Source organism: Idiotropiscis lumnitzeri, chromosome 9, assembly GCF_059441095.1.
Source record: "Idiotropiscis lumnitzeri isolate Australia: NSW breed Sydney's pygmy pipehorse chromosome 9, RoL_Ilum_1.0, whole genome shotgun sequence".
Classification (NCBI taxonomy): domain Eukaryota; kingdom Metazoa; phylum Chordata; class Actinopteri; order Syngnathiformes; family Syngnathidae; genus Idiotropiscis; species Idiotropiscis lumnitzeri.
This window is the reverse complement of record NC_142399.1, coordinates 18362726-18382886: the sequence shown is the minus strand read 5'-3', so window position 1 is coordinate 18382886 and position 20161 is coordinate 18362726. Positions and strand designations below refer to the sequence as shown.

At 40.2% G+C, this 20161-nt stretch overlaps 1 protein-coding gene across 4 annotated transcripts in view; it reads right to left on the bottom strand.

The window, feature by feature from the left end:
* Positions 1-261: 261 nt before the first annotated feature.
* Positions 262-20161, bottom strand: part of birc6 (baculoviral IAP repeat containing 6) — a 90975-nt gene continuing 71075 nt past the window's right edge. For all 4 annotated transcript variants that reach the window (XM_088304304.1, XM_088304305.1, XM_088304306.1 and 1 more), the window contains exons 67-73: positions 19843-19953; positions 17027-17244; positions 14017-14178; positions 12474-12551; positions 9497-9685; positions 3693-3827; positions 262-1452 (exon numbers count right to left, since the gene is read on the bottom strand). In XM_088304304.1, coding sequence (XP_088160430.1) covers positions 1273-1452; positions 3693-3827; positions 9497-9685; positions 12474-12551; positions 14017-14178; positions 17027-17244; positions 19843-19953 — 1073 coding nt within the window. In that variant the 3' untranslated portion in view covers positions 262-1272. The remainder of the gene's footprint in view (positions 1453-3692; positions 3828-9496; positions 9686-12473; positions 12552-14016; positions 14179-17026; positions 17245-19842; positions 19954-20161) is intronic.

Genomic DNA, 20161 nt, shown 5'->3' with positions numbered 1-20161 from the left:
TAACTCATATTTCACAAACACAACATTAACTCATTCACTGCCAGCCAGGGTAAAATGAATGTACTTTTTGGCTTCCCCTTCAAGTACTGCTGCAGCAGTATATTTAGTAATTTTATGCTCATGTCATGAGTAGTTGTGCAATAGATTGAACTTTCACGTCTTCTGTGATGCACAGTGCAGGAATTCATCATCTTCAGTAATCGGTCAAAGTACTGCACGTGGAAAACGGACAACAAAAAAAGCATTGGCACAATCAAAGCATACTTTCAAGCATCATTTAATGTCCTAGCAAAAGGATTAAGCGGCTGTTCTAGGGAGTGATTAAAATAGAAAGTGCATCTTTTTGTTCACTGAAGTTCCAACATAAAAAAAAAAAAAAAGTTCCAAGCAATTTTATGTCAGATGGCGCAAAATCCTTAATCATTATTGTGTAGAAACAGCAAAAGAAATGCAGTTAAGGTACACTGTGTACTGGAGTATTTGGTGGTATGGTGTCACTCAAAGGCACATCACAGCTTTGTATCTCACGGGGATTGTTGCACACGCACAAAAGACACACATACAACATGCACAAGCCTTCAAATGACACATGGACGTGACACGCAGTCTCATGATCCATAATGTTTATCCAGCGGTCGGAAGAGGGAGAACATAACATTTACTGATGTCAGCTTTTATAGACGCGGATATGATCCCAGAGATATCAAATGAAGCGACGCGTGACCAAAGAGGCGTTTTCTTTCCCTCTGTAGTGTTTTCCTTATTTCTTTCCTCTTCATTGCTGCAATTATTTTAAAGAACGACCACTATATCCTCAATCACATCTGTTGTCACTCTAACAGTCCAAAAGATGGAGGAAAAAAAAAAAGAAATTAAAATTTAGTAAACATTCATCTCTAAAGGTAGTTTCCCTTATATAATTTTCCTCTGCCATTATGTATTTATAAACAAGTTTAATAAGATACCAATCAGTGGTTATTTCACAACGGGGTGGGTTGGGGGAGGGGAAGCACAAAATGTGTACACACTTTTTCAAGGTAAATAAAAGTCTTTGCTGACTGTTTTCATGATGGGCATAGCATAGTTCAGAGTTCATCTCATGGCGTTGTGGTTCCTCACATCCCCACGCGTTCCACTATTATACTATTAGATCTTTACATACAAATATGGACAATATGGCGGCTTGTGCTCCCAAAGCCTCAAGTCTTTTTTTTTTTTTTTTTCTTTTTCCAAAAGTAACCATCCGCTCGGTGGTGCCAGCAGGGCAAAGACTCATAGCTGGCCCTCACCGCCGACCTCGTCCTGACTGCCGCCGGGCTTCTCCGAATCCTGACAGGGCAGCTCTCGGAGGATGAGCGCAGCGCTCTTCTCGGAGAACTCGTCGCCGTCTGCTTCCAGACCGTCGGGGCAGTGCAACTTCAGTAGTTCCTCTCGGACCTGAGCTGTGTGTCGCTGCATCCAAAAACACACAAACAGGTTGAGTATGTCTCACAATGTTGAATGTTGGAAATGCTAAAAACTACTTAAAAACAACTAAATCTAATCTAAATCTGAGCCTTTTGTCGCTGTTCATATTATGACCTCGTCATTCGCGTCATATTTCAATGATCGATTATAGATTAATTTAGGACACATGCTATCATAACATGAAGTGTAATCTCAAGTGATAAATTTAACTGGTTTTGTGATATCATTTGAAACCGAAACAGTCAATCGAGGTAATGCTTTTCCATTCATTTGGGAAACAATTAACTGCCAACTGGTGTGTGATTAAAAATAAATGCAATAATGCAAAAAATAAACGTGCCAAAACACTATTATATATTATAAAAAAATAAAGTACAATTTATAAAGTGGGATGACTGTCCAGGTTAAATTTAATTCTCTACACTTTGTTTTTGATCATTTCGATCATTCACCAATGAGCGCTTTCTAATTCTTTGGATTGGACACGGTTGCTTCTGGCGTCTATGATTGGTGCAATTATTTGTTCGTAGGTGGAACTTCGCGACATGCAAGGAAGGACGGCTATTTTGACATGATTACACTTACATTCACCGGTCATTGCTTAGATAAAGAGGTGCTACAATTCAAAATAACAGTGTAGTTCAGAGGTCACACTTTTTTCAGCATGCAAGCTACTTATAAAATGACCAGGTCCTGCTGCTGATAGCGAGCAGTGCGCACACCACTCAATGTACATCAGTCATGTTGGAATGGTAATTGGACTTAATGTTTTAATCAATGGCCTGAAAATGGGGTGCAACCGATCAGTATGACACAGCGGTCAGCCGCACGTCTCAGTCGCCACCCTCACCAATACACCACACCAACTGGCAGCCACGACACGGGCCATCGGAGGGCCGCCGGCTTCACGCTGGTGTTCGGATGGACGGCTACCCCGTCCCGTCGCTCATTCCCCAACACTGAGCGCCTCGCCCGCGTATTCTGGCCCACCCGCTTTGCAGCAAGTCAGAGACGCCCCACCATGGAGACCGCCGCAGAACAAAAAACACTCACTCTGTATGGAACTACTTGGCTTATTTTGTCCGCTAATCATTTTTATACTTTGTTTACAGTAGACGGAACAAACTGGAAAGTGTTAGTTGTATGAGCATTCGTGATGAGGCCAATATGACTGGTTGCCCCGAATGTCAAGTGACAAATTTCACAGATGATAGGAGGGAGTCTACTTATTTTATGATTTTTTTTAAACACATTCACTGCCATTGACAGGGAACCATATCAACAGCATAAAACTGAGGGCTGGCAGTTATTACCATGCGATTGACTGACATCCCATTTGCAAGCTACTAGTCGATGGTGCACGACTATTATCTGACAAAAATAAAATGATTTTCAATCTTCTACTAAGCTAGCACGTCAATTTGTGGTTTTTGTTTGACTAAAAGTCTGTTAACTGTGCTGGGGCACCATGATCGTTAAGTACCAGGCAAAATCGCTGCTTATTGTTAAGTGAGTTAAATTGTTTATTCCACCATACAGCGCTCATCTCAAGTTTGGGTTGGCAAGTCAAAGCAAAAAATAAATAAAATGAATAAAAAATAAAATAATGCTGAATGACGGCTTGCATGTTGAAAAACTCGTAAGCCAGGTCACTCGTATCCACTTGTATCTCAAGACACAGCTGTACTTAAGAGTTATGCATGAGCACAAGGCTGTTTCAAACCGGGGTCCCACTGGCTCCAACGTGGGGAACTGCACAATCAATTACAGTGGTATCTTATGATCTTAATTTGTTCCATGAGCAAACGGGGCACTCAATCTAATTTAATTGCACATCAGATCATTTTTTTTCCCAATTCAAGTTCAATTGAATTCATATTCATTCAGATTTAAATCCGATTTGTTCCGTTCAGGGATACAGAAGAGCTGGAAGCTGCAGGCGATATATGCCACCTGACTTTTGACGAGATGCGGGCCACACTTTGGGCTGTCACCAGTTCATGTTTAACCATGGTTGAATTAAAACCCACAATATTGTCATTTATTATTCTACTGACTGAGCACAAAGGTGAGTGTTTTTTTTTTTTGGTATCAACAGTTTGATTTTTTTTTTAGCATTTATTTTAGGTGGTCTGTTCCCCATGTGACAATGTTACAGTCAGCCATCACTGTTTCATAGGCCTGCAAGCAAAAGTTACTGATGGTTCGAAAGTCCTTGACAATACCTTTAGCGCTGCAGCATGATGGGACATTGTACGCCCGACCCTCTTGTCACTGCTGTACTGCTGAATGTCAGCGATCCATTCCTCGCACTGAGACATAATCTCTGTTCGCTTCAGGTAAAAATGTTTGTGGATCACCTGCAAACACAATAAATTGACATAGTGAGGAAAAAAAACACCAACAAAGCGTAATGATCCAATCACAGACAATTCATGTAATTGTGATAGCAACTATCGTTTGTATACATGGAAAAACTGTTCTGACAAGGTTAGAAACAGTATTGCCAAAACATGTCTTATTAATTTGAAAAAATATGATTAATGACGTTACTGATTAATTAACTATTTAGGGGCTGTGGCCCAATCCTTTTGACAATAAAAAGTTAATTGTAATGGATTACAGGATCAAGTATAGAAATATTTCCCTTTTCACCATTCAATTGGAAAAAAATAAGGATTTAACTTAATTCTTCTTAACACATTCTTTATAAGCACTAACTAAATAAATGCAGATTCATCATATTCCATTATTTTGTCAGGAGGAGCCATTTTGTTTTCTATTCATGCATTTATTAGCCTTCGAAGCAGTGTGGCCTGTGTGTCACATGTAAAGTTGTGGCCAAGTGAATGGTGCCTGATTAGCTCAGCTTTTTAGCCTGGTAACATTTCACTTAAAATGTCATTCTGACTCCACGTCATGTTGTCAACTCGTTCCCGGGGCAATCCAGGTCATCTGTCTCCTTACCTTAACGCGTCTTTTGACTAAACGAAATAGCAGTTGTAACAAAGCTCAGTTATGTCCATAAACTTTTTTTATATACCCCTCGACCCCCTGATGGTGGTAAGATTTTATTGCAAGTACTAACATAGCAACAGCTGTGATACGACTTTGATGCAACGGGGTAACTAATAAAGATGGAACAAGTAGGACAAGTAAAACGAGTGTAAACAAGAAAAAAGGAATAATAGAAAGCCTGAAAACACAAGTATGTCAAACAAAGCATGCGTCATCACAACAGACACAATCACTTCTATTTTGAACAAAACAACCTCTCTCTCCAATACTTGGAGGCAGTTTATTACCAAGGGGGCTTAAGTCATATTTTGACATCTTCTGTTGAACACTATTCCAGGAATATCAATCATGTTCGCTTCATCGTCATCTCGGTTCACTGCATTTACCCCCATCTATCCTTCAGCAAACTTGCTGGTGGTGGGGAGCGTAGACTATATGTGTAATCGTTGATCTGCTGCAGAACTGCTGGATTAGTTATGGTCACTGCCGATTTGCTGCAAAGCAGCAGCAGCAGAGACGGTTTGTAGACCACTTTAATCTCTATCTTTCTTCCACATGCCTGTTCCGCTCTATCCATCACAGTCACAACTGCCCATCTCATCCACGTGCCCTACACCCCCACCGCACGCGCCTTGGCTGCTTACGTTACATTCACCGAGGTGAGTGATGATCTCCATCTCGGAATGAATGTTTCAAGGTCACTGATGTGTGGAAAAATTGAGAATTTGAGCGGCGGCTCGAGCTCTCCTGAGGCCAAGACAGGATTTGTGACAAAAATCGGAAAGACAAGCACATGGCCGACATTATGCGCAGACATGGCAAACAGAGGTTAAAAGACGATGTTTTCAAGTAGCGGTGGCAAACAGCCACTTGACTTTTGGTATTCGGACGTGGCCATTAATCACATTATGAAAGACCCAATTTATGCAAACCAACGCCTATCATGTAGCAAACGCTGGCTTAGGATACACAAAGACACAGATACATATGAAGGGAACATATGTGGAGTTGGGAGACGAGGTCCACTGACAGAGGCTGATCCCTGACGAGCAGATAAACTCAGTGACCTTTGAGGTAATGCTGTCCACTCATTATTCCACAGGGCAACCAAGGGAGGATGACGAGCCAAGGAATGGATATGCGGACACCATCTCGGATAGCGGATCAAGGAGGAGGGAATCATATCACCGTTCGAGTTATTCTTCATGGTTTTCCGTATTCCAATCAGTAACACAGTGAGGCTCGCGGTACCCAACCAACTCACACTGACTACCAGACTGCAACTTTTGTTAATGCACCAGCAAGCAACACTTGGTACCACTTGCGCAAACCATCAAGTTAAACAGATGCGTAACAGTTAGACCGATGACAAGCACCCTCCCCGGACATGCACTTGACAAAACGGCCCATAGTTCCGTCCCACGGGAGCTTCGGAGGAGCGAGGTGTAATAGTTAAGCCGATAACAAGCACCCCTACCCTGACCCGCATAGGACGAAAAAAATATATATAAATAAATAATTCAATATATATCAATATCAACCAATATGACATACTTGCATCACAATATAGTTTTCAGCCATATCGCACAGCGTTAATTTGTAGCGTGACTATGCAACAAGACTATAGTTGAGGAATATTGACATGGCACAATCCACTGATCGACTTCCTTCGCAAATTTACAATAGTTGAAGCATAAAATTGCACCCACAAGGCAGCAAAACTGTCGTCTTTCACTCCAAGAATGCAGACTCCAAACATCAGTCAAATAAGACCGTACTGAAAGGCAGAAGCAATCGCCACATCCAATGTCTAGCAAAATCTGCTACTATTCACAAATTTGAATCAAACGTATGGGCTGATATTTGCGCCACTAGAAACTGAATCTGAATATCATCGATTTGAATGTGAATTGCTTAACTTGCATATTTGAATTGAAAAATGAATATTTGAATTGAAAACTGAATTATTGAATTACATAAATTGCATACTTGTTTCATTTGAATCTGAATTTGTCCATCTACAATTTATGTAATTCAATATTTTTTTTATTCAGATTCAGTTTCGAGTGGCACAAATATCAGGCCACAGGGGTGCCTCTAGGATGAGCAATGGATTCCAGATACATAGATCTCCTCGTCGGCCAATCAGCCCCTTCGTTTTGAAGGTCGTAAACTATCATGAGTATTGCCAGCCGCCATCCACAACCATGCTCATCCTTGAGGCACCCCTGCGGCCTGATATTTGTGCCACTCGAAACTGAATCTGAATATTGATTTGAATGTGAATTGCTTGACTTGAATATTTGAATTTTAAACTGAATTATTGAATTGAAAATTGAATTATTGAATTACATGAATTGTAAATGGAAAATTTCGGATTAAAATTAAACAAATATACAATTGTTGTTTTTCAATAATTCAGTTTAAATTCAATAATTCAGTTTTCGATTCAAATATTCAGTTTTTAATTCAAATATTCAAGTTAAGCAATTCACATTCAAATCGGTGATATTCAGATTCAGTCTCTAGTGGCACAAATATCAGCCCATACAAATGGCCCTACCCATGACACTGACCCGGATAAAAGGGAACTGAGTAATATGGAACTATGAGCGGCACCCCTACAAATGCAGCTTACTAACACATTTCACACACTAAGGTCCAAGTGGATACTTATTCGTTTGCTTTCGCGCATTCATATTTTAACACACAACTGATTGTCCTTAATTCCACCTGACAACCTGCTGCTGTGCAATTCACGCTTGCGCCGCATCCTCCAGATCTCCCATTACAGCACTACTTTCTCACGCACAATTACTAAAAATAAAATGGCATCTACAGTGTCCCATTTTAAATTTAATAAACACTACCCAGAATTTAAAATATAATGCAAATAACGACAATATGTAAAGTGTAACACGCTCCTGTGCATATTAGGAATGCAAATCTCTGACCTTGTGATGTTAGAAAAGAAGAACAAGATGAATAGTTTCTAAGCCTTTTCCACTTTTAATGTGACGTATAACCTGTACAACTCAATTGAAAAACAAACTGATATCATTTAACAGGAAAATTAAAGCACAATAATATGGTTGTGTACATGCGCACTCATCTTGATGTGGCAATATTATCCCACTCTCCTTTGCAAAAACGCTCCAAATCTGTCAATTGCGAACACATCTCCTGTGCTCTTTTATGCGCTATTACTTCGGCTAATGCCAAATGCCATCTTGGTCAACAGCTATAAAAGAGTCAAGGCACTCAACCTTCTTTATTCGATCCTGCGAGTTATTGGAACCTGGCTGTGTAGTTAACCTCACAATCCCACATTGTAACATTGGAAGCACACCGCCAGAAACGCTCATCTTGCACTGGCCTCATCCGACTACATTTCCCATGATTCGTGGACCCGGAAGTAGAAAGTAGTCCTAGTGCCTAGCAATTAGTTACGGATCAGAATGAGAACATGAACATGAATGTGAAAGTAAAAAGGAAGGAATTAAACTTTACATTTACCTCTTAACCTTCTGTTTGAAAGACCATAATTATTGCACCAAGCATCTTTCTCGAACGTATTTTACGGCAAGTGTGTGCAAAATATCCAATATTACGCTAACTTCACCTTGGTCTTTTTACAGGCTACGGTGAATCAGAGCAAGATGACCTTTGGCGTATAAGGAGATTAAATGTCATGACTTCACATTCTGGTATCAGACTCGAGTGTGATTTTTTTTTCCCGCCCCTCAAGGCATTCCTAAAATATTACATTCTTTAATTGAAAGGGACAGAGATGACATCATTGTTGGCTTGGCCCTTGACCATGTTTTCCATCCATGCCATTTGCAAGTCAAAGGAAATCACAGCCTCAGGCTCAAGACTAACTTTAACAGTAACTTCAATATCAAACATAGGAACTCCCAGACAGCCACAAATACGGCTAACAGAGGTGGGTACTGGGCTTCATTTTGCAATAGCTTCAGAAATTTTGCAATAATTTTGTAATATTATATAAAATAAGTATATGTTAAAATAGCGAATGGAGTGCGCTTGTATAGCGCTTTATCTACACCATATGGCCCCCCCAAAAAAATCAGTTGGTGCCTGCCTCCATGCAAGGTGTTGCCAGGCCCACTGCAAGCAAATTGGGAATCTTGTGAAATGACACAAAAGGCGTTGGTAATTGAACCGGTGATCCTTCAGTCACTGTACTACCCACTCTAACACCTGAGCCACAGCCACCCTACAGATATCATTTTTTAATCACGATGTCTACAGTGAAAAAAACTGGGCTAAAACCTCAAGCAGTTTATAATTTATTATTTCCATATTTAGACAATTCTGCAATTCCACCCCATTGACACGAAACGCAAATAAGCACCCGCAAAGACAATGATTTGGCAGTTAGGCTGGATGACGTTCCAGCGTGAAAGGAGTGCTTTGAAGCGTAAACTGCAATGTATTGCACAGATTAGTGTGAGCCAACAAGCACCAGCAGTAACTTCTAATAATAACATAATAGTAATGTTTGTCTAAGTTGTTGATGTGGAGGTGAAATGCTGCATTCACCAGTGGCAAGGCATCACTTTAAGTGCAGTTGAATTGTTAAATACACCAGCGCTGGTAAGCAAGGAATAAAAAGCAACAATGAGAGTGGATGAATGCTGATTAACGTTATTAACGTTATAAGAGCGTGTCTCATAAAAAACACCTTTATAGCTCACATATAAGGTGTACAATACAATACAATACAATACAACACAGCATTTCACAACAGCTGGAGCTGTAACAAAGCACTTTCCATATGGCGTAAATTAGAGGGACTTGAGTAGGAGTTTGTTTGGCAATTTGCCCATGTGTGAATGTAGAGTGAATTTCTGTATCTGCAGATTCAAATACTTTCACTGGCTTTAAGCAAATGGCACCTGCTTATTTTTCACACTCAGGTCTCTGCTTCCGCTAGTAGAAGCAAGCAGCTGGCATTCGCAATGTTTATACAATTGTTGAGTCTTACCTCTTTGAAGCATGGTGATGGGTTGCGCATCTGTTCCAGCATGGCCCATTTCACGGTGGCCTGACGTATGTTGCCGTCGTATTCCCGTGAGCTCTGAGTGCCACTAGGAGTCCCACGGGAGCGCTCGTACCCAGGCTCGTTGAAGTAGGGCTCAGCCACCAGGATGAGGGACTGCACTGACACTAGCACCTTCACCACAATGGCAAATAAGAGATTGATTGATACATTTAGCTGCAGTAAAAAACAAAAACAAACAGCTATTGCAGAATTGTAGAGGAAATCTCACGGAGAAATGAAGTCATGAAAAGGAAACAAAAACACACTTGTCTAGCCAACAACACTAGTTACAGTATCTGTCGGCTTTCTTTTATGTTTGGTTCATATGTTAACACAGTACTTTAAACATTCTTTTAAAAGATGAACCACACATTTCTAGATTAGTTTCATAATTATTCCACCAATGTACACGTTGAACGGAGACACATCTTTGCTTTATGTTAATCCTTGCCTTGACCGAGAAGGTACAATGAAAAATATGACCGATATATAAAATACATGCGGCATGGTGGACGACTGGTTAGCACAATGGCCTCAGAGTGCAGAGGTCGTGGGTTCGATTCTGGTTCCGGCCTTCCTGTGTGGAGTTTGCAAGTTCTCCCTGTGCCTGCGTGGGTTTCCTCTGGGTACCGTATTTTTACGGCCATAAGACGAGCTGCATCAAAGGGCGCAACACCAGTTGAGGGTGCTATTTCCGTATTTAATGCATATATTAGGCGCGCCGCACTACAAGGCGCTCGCTCGCGCTAGCTAGCTCAGCTCGCTCGCGCTAGCTAGTTCAGCTCGCTCGCGCTAGCTAGTTCAGCTCACTCGCGCTAGCTAGTTCAGCTCACTCGCGCTAGCTTGCAATAGCTCAACTTGCACTAGTTCAGCTTGCTAGCTGATGCCAGCTCACCAGGACTCAATCCCTTTAAGGATCGTTGCCAGAGGTATCAGCCCGAGTCAATGACAGATGTCCTGAAACTATTAGGAATCACTGCCAATAACACTGACTCTAACCAATAAGAAGTGTCATGGCAATTCGTCTACTAGACAACGTCAGGGGAGGGACTTCACTGGTCACCACACTCCTTAGAGTCACGGTTTCAAATCAAAACCAAAAAAAAACTCAGCATACAAGCAAACAATGAAACAAAGAAATAAGATTAACACAAAACATGCATCTCTCATGCCATCTATATACCCAAAAGAAATAAAAATAACAAAAAGATTATAGCAATGGCTTCTTGGGAGCCACTCAGCCTTAGCCAATTACAGCAATGGCTTCTTGGGAGCCACTCAGACTCAGCCAATCACATGGCTGTTTAGAGAGATGTGCTTTTGTGCTTTGGGCTTTTTGCAGTCTGTTGTCTAAACCTGGGACATTTCTTGCTTGCAATAACATAAATGATAAGACAGACTACAACATTGTGGACAGCTGCCCTTTTGCCCAGCTTTCTCCCACACCATCACCCAAACACCATAGTCACATAATGTATAAGTCACGGTCAATTAGAAGCATAGATGACTCAGACTTTGTCCAGCAGGGTGTGCTAACATGCACTCCGAACAGCCCAATGAGTAAAAGGGTTGATGGTCGAGAGTGATGCTTAGTCCATATAATGGGCGCGCTTTACAAGGCGCCTCGTTTGTTTAGGGGAAGATTTGGGACTTTAAAGTGCGCGCTATGGTCCGGAAAATACGGTACTCTGGTTTCCTCTCACATTCCAAACACATGCATGGTAGGTTGATTTGACACTCTAAATTGGCCCCAGGTGTGATTGTGAGCATTGATGGTTGTTCGTCTATGTGTGCGATTGGCTGGCAACCAGTCCAGGGTGTACACCGCATACTGCCTGTAGACAGCTGGGATATGCTTCAGCACCCCCGCGACCCTCGTGAGGAGAAGCAGTTCCAAAGATGGATGGATGGATGGATATAAAATACAGTGTCTAACCATAAACCAGTGTAAAGTCATTAGTAATCAGCACCATGTTTCTGTGTGTGTGTGAAAGACAGCCCCTCTGTGAGGGTGTGAGCACACCAATTAACAGGCTCAATTTTCAATAAAATATTTGTATCGCTAATCCCCAACCCGACATTTCAGCATGCTTGCTAAGTTGCTGGTGTCCAAAAACCAGTATACGCCTGCACGAAGGACAGTAATGGGCTTGGACCTCTGCCCGCTGGACAAGCCACACTGAAATTAGATGTGTGCTTGAACAGCAGCCATCAAGGGAAAAACAATGACCTTCAACTGATGTGATAGTTTCAAATGGGATGTCAAATTTAGCAGGCAATATCCAACCCCAGTTGATGGCTCGTTAATGTCGGCATAGTTCCGAGCCTCCTGTTCACAAAATGCCTTTATATTCAGTTATTGATTTGCCGCTTGCTAATTGGAATGCTAACCAATGGTGACATTTTTATGTGCTTTGCAACACAGGGAATTATTAAAATAACAACGAATTGATTTCCAAGCACTCTGGATTAGTTAATATTTGTTTCAATAGTTCATTGTGGTGTACATACGTACATTCAGGAAGCAAGTCACTACCGTTAGTATGTCCCTTATCACCTCAACAATATTCAATTCAGAGCATGTATGTGAGTACAGCGTTGTTTAAAATTTGATCCTATATAAAAACGATACAATTATTTAATCGCTTCATAATTGGCACCAGACTAGTTTACATCGATGCTGGCCACACATCAACAACATCACTTGGTACGTTGACTAAACATCTCATTGAAACTGAAACAAATTATTTACTTTCAAAAGCATCTTACAATAAGGTATTACTACACCAAGCCCATTAAAACATAACCCCCGGGAGTGTAATGACGAAAAGTAATGGAATCGGTAAGACAGAGAGATCATGATCTATTGAGAGCATGATCTATTGAAGCAGGTGACTGTCATGATGGATGTACAACCCACCTGTAAAAAGCTTGAGGTCTGAGGGTTCCACTTCTCCTCGGGTCTCCCGTGCCATGTGTTGAGGATACTTAAACACACCTGACAGAAACATATATTGGACACAATTAGGATAGACTTTTAGTAATCAATCTAATCATACTAGTATCTAAAAATCAAGAGAGGTTTATAGTGTGTATTGATTTAAAAAAAAAAAAAACATCGAACAAAAAAACATGACGTGGCCTCCTAGCTTAATATTCCAAAATATAGACTACATAGAGACATTGAGAAATATCACACTGCAACAGCAAATGAAAAATAAAAATGTGATCATTTCAACCTTTGATGCTCAAATCAAATTTATAAATCATTCAGATTATTAGTTAAAAATAACAAAAAAGAGACCTGTTGAAAATTGGAAGAATGAGCATTGATGAAACGGGTAGTTAAAGCTTGAACAATTTTTAAAAATATCAATTACATGTTTTTATTTAGATTTGTGCGAAAATACCATAATACAACTTTGCATAAATCATAACTGTGCTAGGAATTAGTTTGACAGTTTTAATTTTGAAAATGCTTTTATTCCTGCACCAAGGCAATTGAAATATAACACAAGGGTCGATATTGTCAAGAAAAAAAGCAGTCAACCCTCTTCACCAAGCTTCTTACGATGCATCTACAACCCCCCTCCAACAATCCCTCTTTCAATCCACTGTCCCTCATCTGTGTGCTAAATTGCTTCCGGCTTAGTCCAAGCTGTACCATTAATGAGGGAACCCCAGAGTATTTCTTATTGCAGCTGTCTAGACCTGTTATGGAAATACATGTGGATTGTCAGCAGGTGCTGAATGAGGTGTAGCAGATGGTGAGCTGAAGCACCTTGACCCTTCCTAAATGGAATGATGATGATGCAGCCAGGGCTACCAAGAAGGATGTGGATGTCTACTTCCAAATGTCAAGTTTAAATAAAAACAGCATGTGAGAGATTGAGGAGTAAGGTCCTTAGATATATTTACGACATAGATTTATGCACGTTACTTTTGTCACTTTTTTACCAGTCCTCAGCTGAGATCATAAAGCCAGTGAAGAAAAGTGGAAAGAATTAAGTGTCTCTGTCCTGGCTGCTCACACTACACATTAAGTAACAACTAGTCCGAAAAAGAAAATCAAGGATGTTGGTTGTGAGGTGAAAAGAAAAGACACAATACAATTAACTTATTTATATTCTTGATGACAATGTTGAAACTCGCAATATTTGAGAACCACTTTTGGCATTGTAGCATTTATTTTATTTTTTTAATAGTTACAAGAGTGGTTAGGCAAGTCACTATATAGAGTGAATGGGTTAAAACAGGCTAATGAACACCCGACTGATGGGCTAATCTATTGTTTATCTAAAAAAAAAAAAAAATTTACAAACAATTCTGCATTTGAAGGGCAAGCAAGGAAAATGGATGCTGGATTTGTCTTTATATGTATGTGTGTACGTATATGCTGCTGCTGCCCTGAAATTTATTTCAAACGCCAAAATTACAAACAGTGTCAAAATGTTTCCACTCACTTTGCCATCATTGTAGAGATTAGGGTTAAAGCGCACACTGTGTCCACCGGTTGTCTCCAGGTTCACCAAGGGAGGTGAATTGGGATAATCTTGGGGAAAATACACATCAAATTCGAAGCACCCATTGGCATATGGAGTGTCTGCTGGGCCTGTGATGAGAACCTGCAAAGAGAATCAAAAGTAACTCATTTGTTTTAGATTCATTGTTATTTGTCAAAGTTTATGTACAGAAAAATAAATGTTACTTCGAAATATCTGGTGATTTTATTGTTAAATAAATGAACATTTATAACAAAAGAACAGAAAATTAGTACTGTTAAGTACCAGCATTGATTCCTAGGTACTGTGTATCGGAACCAAATTGGTACCCATCCCTACTGTCCATACTCATTTAACATAATTGTTAAAGTAATGGTACCAGTGATATCATCACGCATCTAATTACAGCGCCATCTGTTGTGAAATGCGCTATACAAATAAAATTGTATTGTATTGTACACTGGTTAAGAAATTCTTACTACATGTTTTAATCAGAAATGCACGTAAACTCTTCTGGATATGTAGTTTTTGCATTGATTTCAAATCGGTTTTCCAATTACTAGTACTACAACTAATATAACAATAAAATGTAATTTTTAAAATATTGAGTAATATTTATAATTACAGGCTACAGGATTTCACCGGACCATAAGGCGCACCTGTATACAAGCCTTAGCAATTCTTTTTTGAAAAAAATATTAAAAAAAAAAAAATATATATAAAAAAAACAAAAACAAAACATTCAAGCCGCACCAGGCTATAAGCCACAGTTTTCTATGTTGAAAGAAATACCTGTTTACTGCACGTACAGAATGATTTTGTACTGTGAATGCACATAGAGGTACATAAACAGATGCTCAAAACAGTGCCTTTTAACACAGCAACAACTTTGCTAATTAAAACAGAACAGACCCAAGAGAAAAAATAAATAAATAAATAAATAGAGATTCATTTAGCATATTTTCAATAGAGCACCTCTATCGGTGAAAGAAAAATCCACAGAAAAGTATTATTGTATTAGCTGCTTGGTTCAAAATCTAGGAAAAAAGTAGCGACTTATATTCCGGAAAATACGGTAGGTTCATAAACATGTGGAATGTTTTTCTGAAACATCATAGGTATGAATTATAACGCGTGGTAAAAATCTACATTCTGCAAGCTCTCATAGGTCAAACTTAAAACCAAAAGAAAATATCATGAAAACCTACACAAAAAGTAAAGACATTTTTTAAAAGACATTTAGGAACACAATGCCTTGCTTTGATTAAAATTTGCTGTTGCCCAGTTTTGTTCAAAAGCGGAACTCCATCTCAGATGTGTCCAAGTGCTATAGGCCGTTTTGCATTTTTGGTTTTGTTTCATTTGAGTTTGGGAAAAAAAAAAGATAATGACAAAAAAAAATAAATGTTCAAATTAAGGTAGTGAAATAAACGTTTGTGTAACACTCAGTTTTGTTACGTTCTACTTTTGGAGAATCATCAACACGTTTGAGTCAGGAGGTACGGTATGGTTTAATAAAAAGATTCAGGCGTACAAAGCCAAAAAAGGTTAGATACCGTTGCGCCAGCCACACTACCAGTGTGCAGGCTTGCCTTAACATCGGACAGCATTTTGTTTTGTGTTGAGAATGAAGCAATTGAAAGCAGTACTTTTTTCCTCTTCACTTGCTGCATGGCTGACGTCTGTCTCCCTGTCCTTTTCATTCTTAGTACTGTCTGATTTGACACCTCTCGCTGGCTCTGCTTCACCACCAGCAGCCACTTCTCTTCTAATTGTTTTACATATAATAAATAAAAATCGGCAATCAACGCTTCATTTTTCTAATTGGCGAAACGTTTGTTATCATTCTGGTCTGTGATGCGTGTATGTGGTGTGCGTGTATGGTGAGCCAATGTACTGTGTGTGATTTATCAGCTCGCCAGCGCGTGTACTCACCTGCATGTGACCTATGTGAAAGAGCGAGCGTGGCGTTAATTGCGTTCGAGGATGCAGCGCAGGGCTCTCCTCTTATTTCCAAACACATCTTGCGTTATTACTAATCAGCAGCTTCTACTTGAACCGTTTCCGACAATACCACCTGACACAGTGTTGGCCCGTGACCCCAGTTGGAGTGGCCAGACCGCTCTACGGGGCACGTCGAAAAACCAAATGGCATATTTGAAAAACACTTGGAGTTTCCAAACGGTTGGAGGGCAGCAGAGCGCGTTTGGAGAATTTATCCAAACGCATCCATAGAGGAGGAGACGGCACGCAAACAGAGCGTGCGTGTGGACTACAGTTTAAACAGAAAGACTGCAAAGTGCAGAGTGAGCATAAAAATATGCACTCGGGTGCAATTTGTAAGACGCAAATTCAATTTCTTTCATGAAACTGATTAAAAGAATAACTCTTGTTAAGCAGAGTTTAAATACATGGCAATGCAACACGTGCTATTTTGGTCATGCAATTAGGTGTATTCTAAAATCGAACATTCATGTTAAAAAATTCTATGCTTCTGCACTTAACAATTCTGCAGTAGGAGCCTCTTAAGATTAAATAAAAAAATTGAGGTGTAATAAATGCAACGGCTTCAGGGGGAGTTGCAGGGAAAAACTGACCTGTCAAAGGTCAGGCAACTTTTTTGCTGATGTTGCTGTAAAGACCACTCAGAAACCCAGAGAGGCGAGTGGGAGGAAAAGCAATTCTGGTGATCAACTTTCTCATCTTTCAACTTTCGTCACCTTATCATCTACGGCTTTAAAGTGCAAAAAATGTTTTGGCAGGATAAACTTCCAAAGTATCTTATTGCATATTTTCAAACAACTGGATATGATGAAGATAAATACAGTGTGTTGTTAAACATTTATGACTGATGTAATCCTCAGGCTTCACTCAGGTTTTACTAGATCCGCTCATGTGAAATGTGGAAAAGATGCGAATAATTAAGACTACATAAGTAACTTGGTCGAATATATTATATAGCCAGACCCACCTTCATGATGTCCAGTCTCTCCTCATCACAACGGACAAAGACACTTGATGAGGATGACAGAGGAAGAGAGGTGGAAAGGGTGACAGCCTCCTGGGCAAGACGGCGGGATCTGGCAGCACTGTTTGTATCGCTGGCATTCTTCACCTGAGACATGTAATGGTAGTTGACCTTGAACATCAGCTTCCCATCTTCATCCTCTGATACCATTTCAAAAGTGTCTGAACAGAGAGGAAATCAGAGAGGTAAAAGTTTTTGTCTTATGACAGGAAAAAGCCCATAAACACAAATTAATTATACCATACATTGTTTACCAAATTCTGACCATTTAAATGGGACTGTAAAATAAATTTAAATATTTATGCCAAAGCAAAAGAATTACATTTTCATAGTAATTATTATCCAGTTCAAATGAAAGAAAATAATAAAAGCAAGGATGTGCATTATACTGCACTTAAAAAAATAAACAAAAAAAATTGTGTTGTATAATGACCGCTATGGTCAAGCAGCAGGTGTGTCAATGCGCTACAGAAATACGGCACGAACAGAATTTTTTATTATTTTTTTTACTCTTTTACTTTTCTACTAATTTATTTGCTTGCCGTCCAAGGGACTCACTTCCTTCTGCCATTGTACATGCTCTTATACTTTACGTATGAAGCAGAACATCAGCGCGTGGGGAAATCTACAAACGCATGCAGAGATTTATACTTGCGTGTGTGGGATTGTTTGCCCTCCCTCAGGCTCACAGGCTCGAATTGTCAACCCACATTTAAGATTTATTGTATTCATACCACCTGCCGGCTTTAGCCTGTGATATCAAAAGATCTTGTGTTGTGCCAATGTGAACTATAGATGAAAAAAAAGCTCTACACTTTCTTTTGGAGGGCGGTATTGTTTACTTCTGAGACTTTTGGTGCTTGACTTGGCAAAAAAAGTAAAACCGTGTAAATTCTACCCATTGAGCAAGAAAGTGAAATACGCAGAGCCATCGAAACGAAACAAGTTGACTATTGCCTCCGTTCTTGAACCACAAACAAATGTCAATATAAATTGATGTCAGGAGTCACTTATTAATTAGTGGAGGTGCAGCTTTAAAAAAATCAATTATAATATACCAACAATGTACCGTATTTTCGCAGCCATAAGGCGCACTTTAAAGTCCTGAAACTCGTCCAAAAAAGCCAGGGCGCCTTTTGAGGCGGAGCGCCCATTATGTGCACCAAGTGCACCACTGGGCTGACTGCGAACATTATCTGCCTGCACACTGCTTATATAGAGAGAAGGCGGGCGTGGCTAACGACAGCAGGCGGACGTGAGAGGCGAGATGGGCGTGAATGACAACGCAAAGGCACGCCCCCAGTGCAAAGCAGCCCCCAATGCCCCTATCAGAATCAGAATCAGAAATCCCTTTGTCATTGTACTCAAGTGTGCAACGAGATTAGAGAGCTCCCCTCTCCAGCGCAATACAACAGTAATTCAGATAAATATATAAATTAGATAAATAAGAGAATAGTTAGTGCAATGGAAAATAATACTGAATAGGGTATATAAAAACACATCACGTTGCTGTTCTGCAAGGTACGGGTGGTCGTGTGTGTGTGTGTGTGTGTGTGAGTTTAGAATGGAGATGGCTCTATATGGGCAACCGTGTCTGCTAGCTCTGTTGTTAGGGCTTTCGCAAAAGCCAGCATCATGAGGAGCCTGCACGCCGTAGCGACACGGGGAATCTGACAATGACGAGGGGGAACCTGGCGTGTTTGTGGGAGAACTTGCCCAGCTGTTTATTTCTGATACAGAAGACAATTTTGATGGATTTGTGGATGATGACTGATTAATAATAATGTGAGTACATTGTTATATAGTTCAATAAAATACAACCAAACTCAGTTTTGCTCCTGTTGCCTTTTTAAAAACAGCTAGCCACGCTAGCCATGCTATCTTCTGTTTTAGTGTACATGCATGTAATCTAAGGTATTGTATGGTAGGCTGGGAGGCGGAATTTTGCTGGGCCTGCATTATTATGCTATTCAGTTGTTTTGGGGTGATAGTTTTAGTTTTGATGTAACACCGTGACCGTATATCGTTTGTTGATTAGTGACTTGCTCACACCGGCATTGTGTCGGCACCCATCTGAGGGGCTGCGCGGCAACGAGACGGCAAGGCAGACTGATAATGACTCTCTTGTTTGGTGGAGAACGTGTCCAGCTATTTATCTTGGATACAGAAGACAAGGACTTGGCGCATTTTTGGATGAGGACAACTTCAGCACGTTGTTAATAGCTAAAATAAAGTACGACCGAACTCCCGCTGCCATTTTAAAAACAGCGCGACTGCTCGGTTGCTCGGTTCTGTTTGCGCCCAATGATACGGTGCGTTCTATCCATGTATCAAATACAGAAATAGCACCCTAAACTGGTACTGCGCCCTTTGATACAGCGCGTCTTTTGGCCGTAAAAATACGGTAATTAAGCCAGATTTGGCTAAATTGATGGGTAGATTGAAGTCTCAAAATTATTCATGGTGTGACTTTGAGTGTGGATGGCTGTTTGTTGCCCTCCATCCCAAAATCAGCCGGGATGGGCTCAAGCACGCCCACCTGAGTGAGGATAAGCGGTTCAAAGAATGGATGAGTGGCTACACATTGAAAGTGAAGGAACAAAAGAGGAGAATTGGAAAAGACCCAACTGTGTTCGTTTTGGTTAAGAGCTGTACCATAATGCAGTATGGATCGTATTAGAGAGAACGGCATAAATAAATAAAAAGAACAGGAACAAGTAGAAATACATCTCCAAACAAACACAACAAGATCGTCTCACCAAACTGCAGCTTCTTCATGGCAGCAACATATTTTTCTTCAAGAGAACGCAGGACAGAAAGGGGCTTGGGTCTGCTTGATATCTTTCTTGAAGATTCAACCAATTTTCTCTCTGTTAAACAACATGTATGGGGGAGAAAGAGCACAGATGAGCAGGTTGAAACAACTGTCCCCATGGAAACGGTGTCATGTCATGGCAACATTGGACGGTTATTTTTCTGGACAGAATGATTTATTAAAAATCCGTACAAGGAAAAAAAAAATGAGTATCAAGGGAATTGATTAAGAAATGTTATCTTTGGAGGGATGACAACAGACGG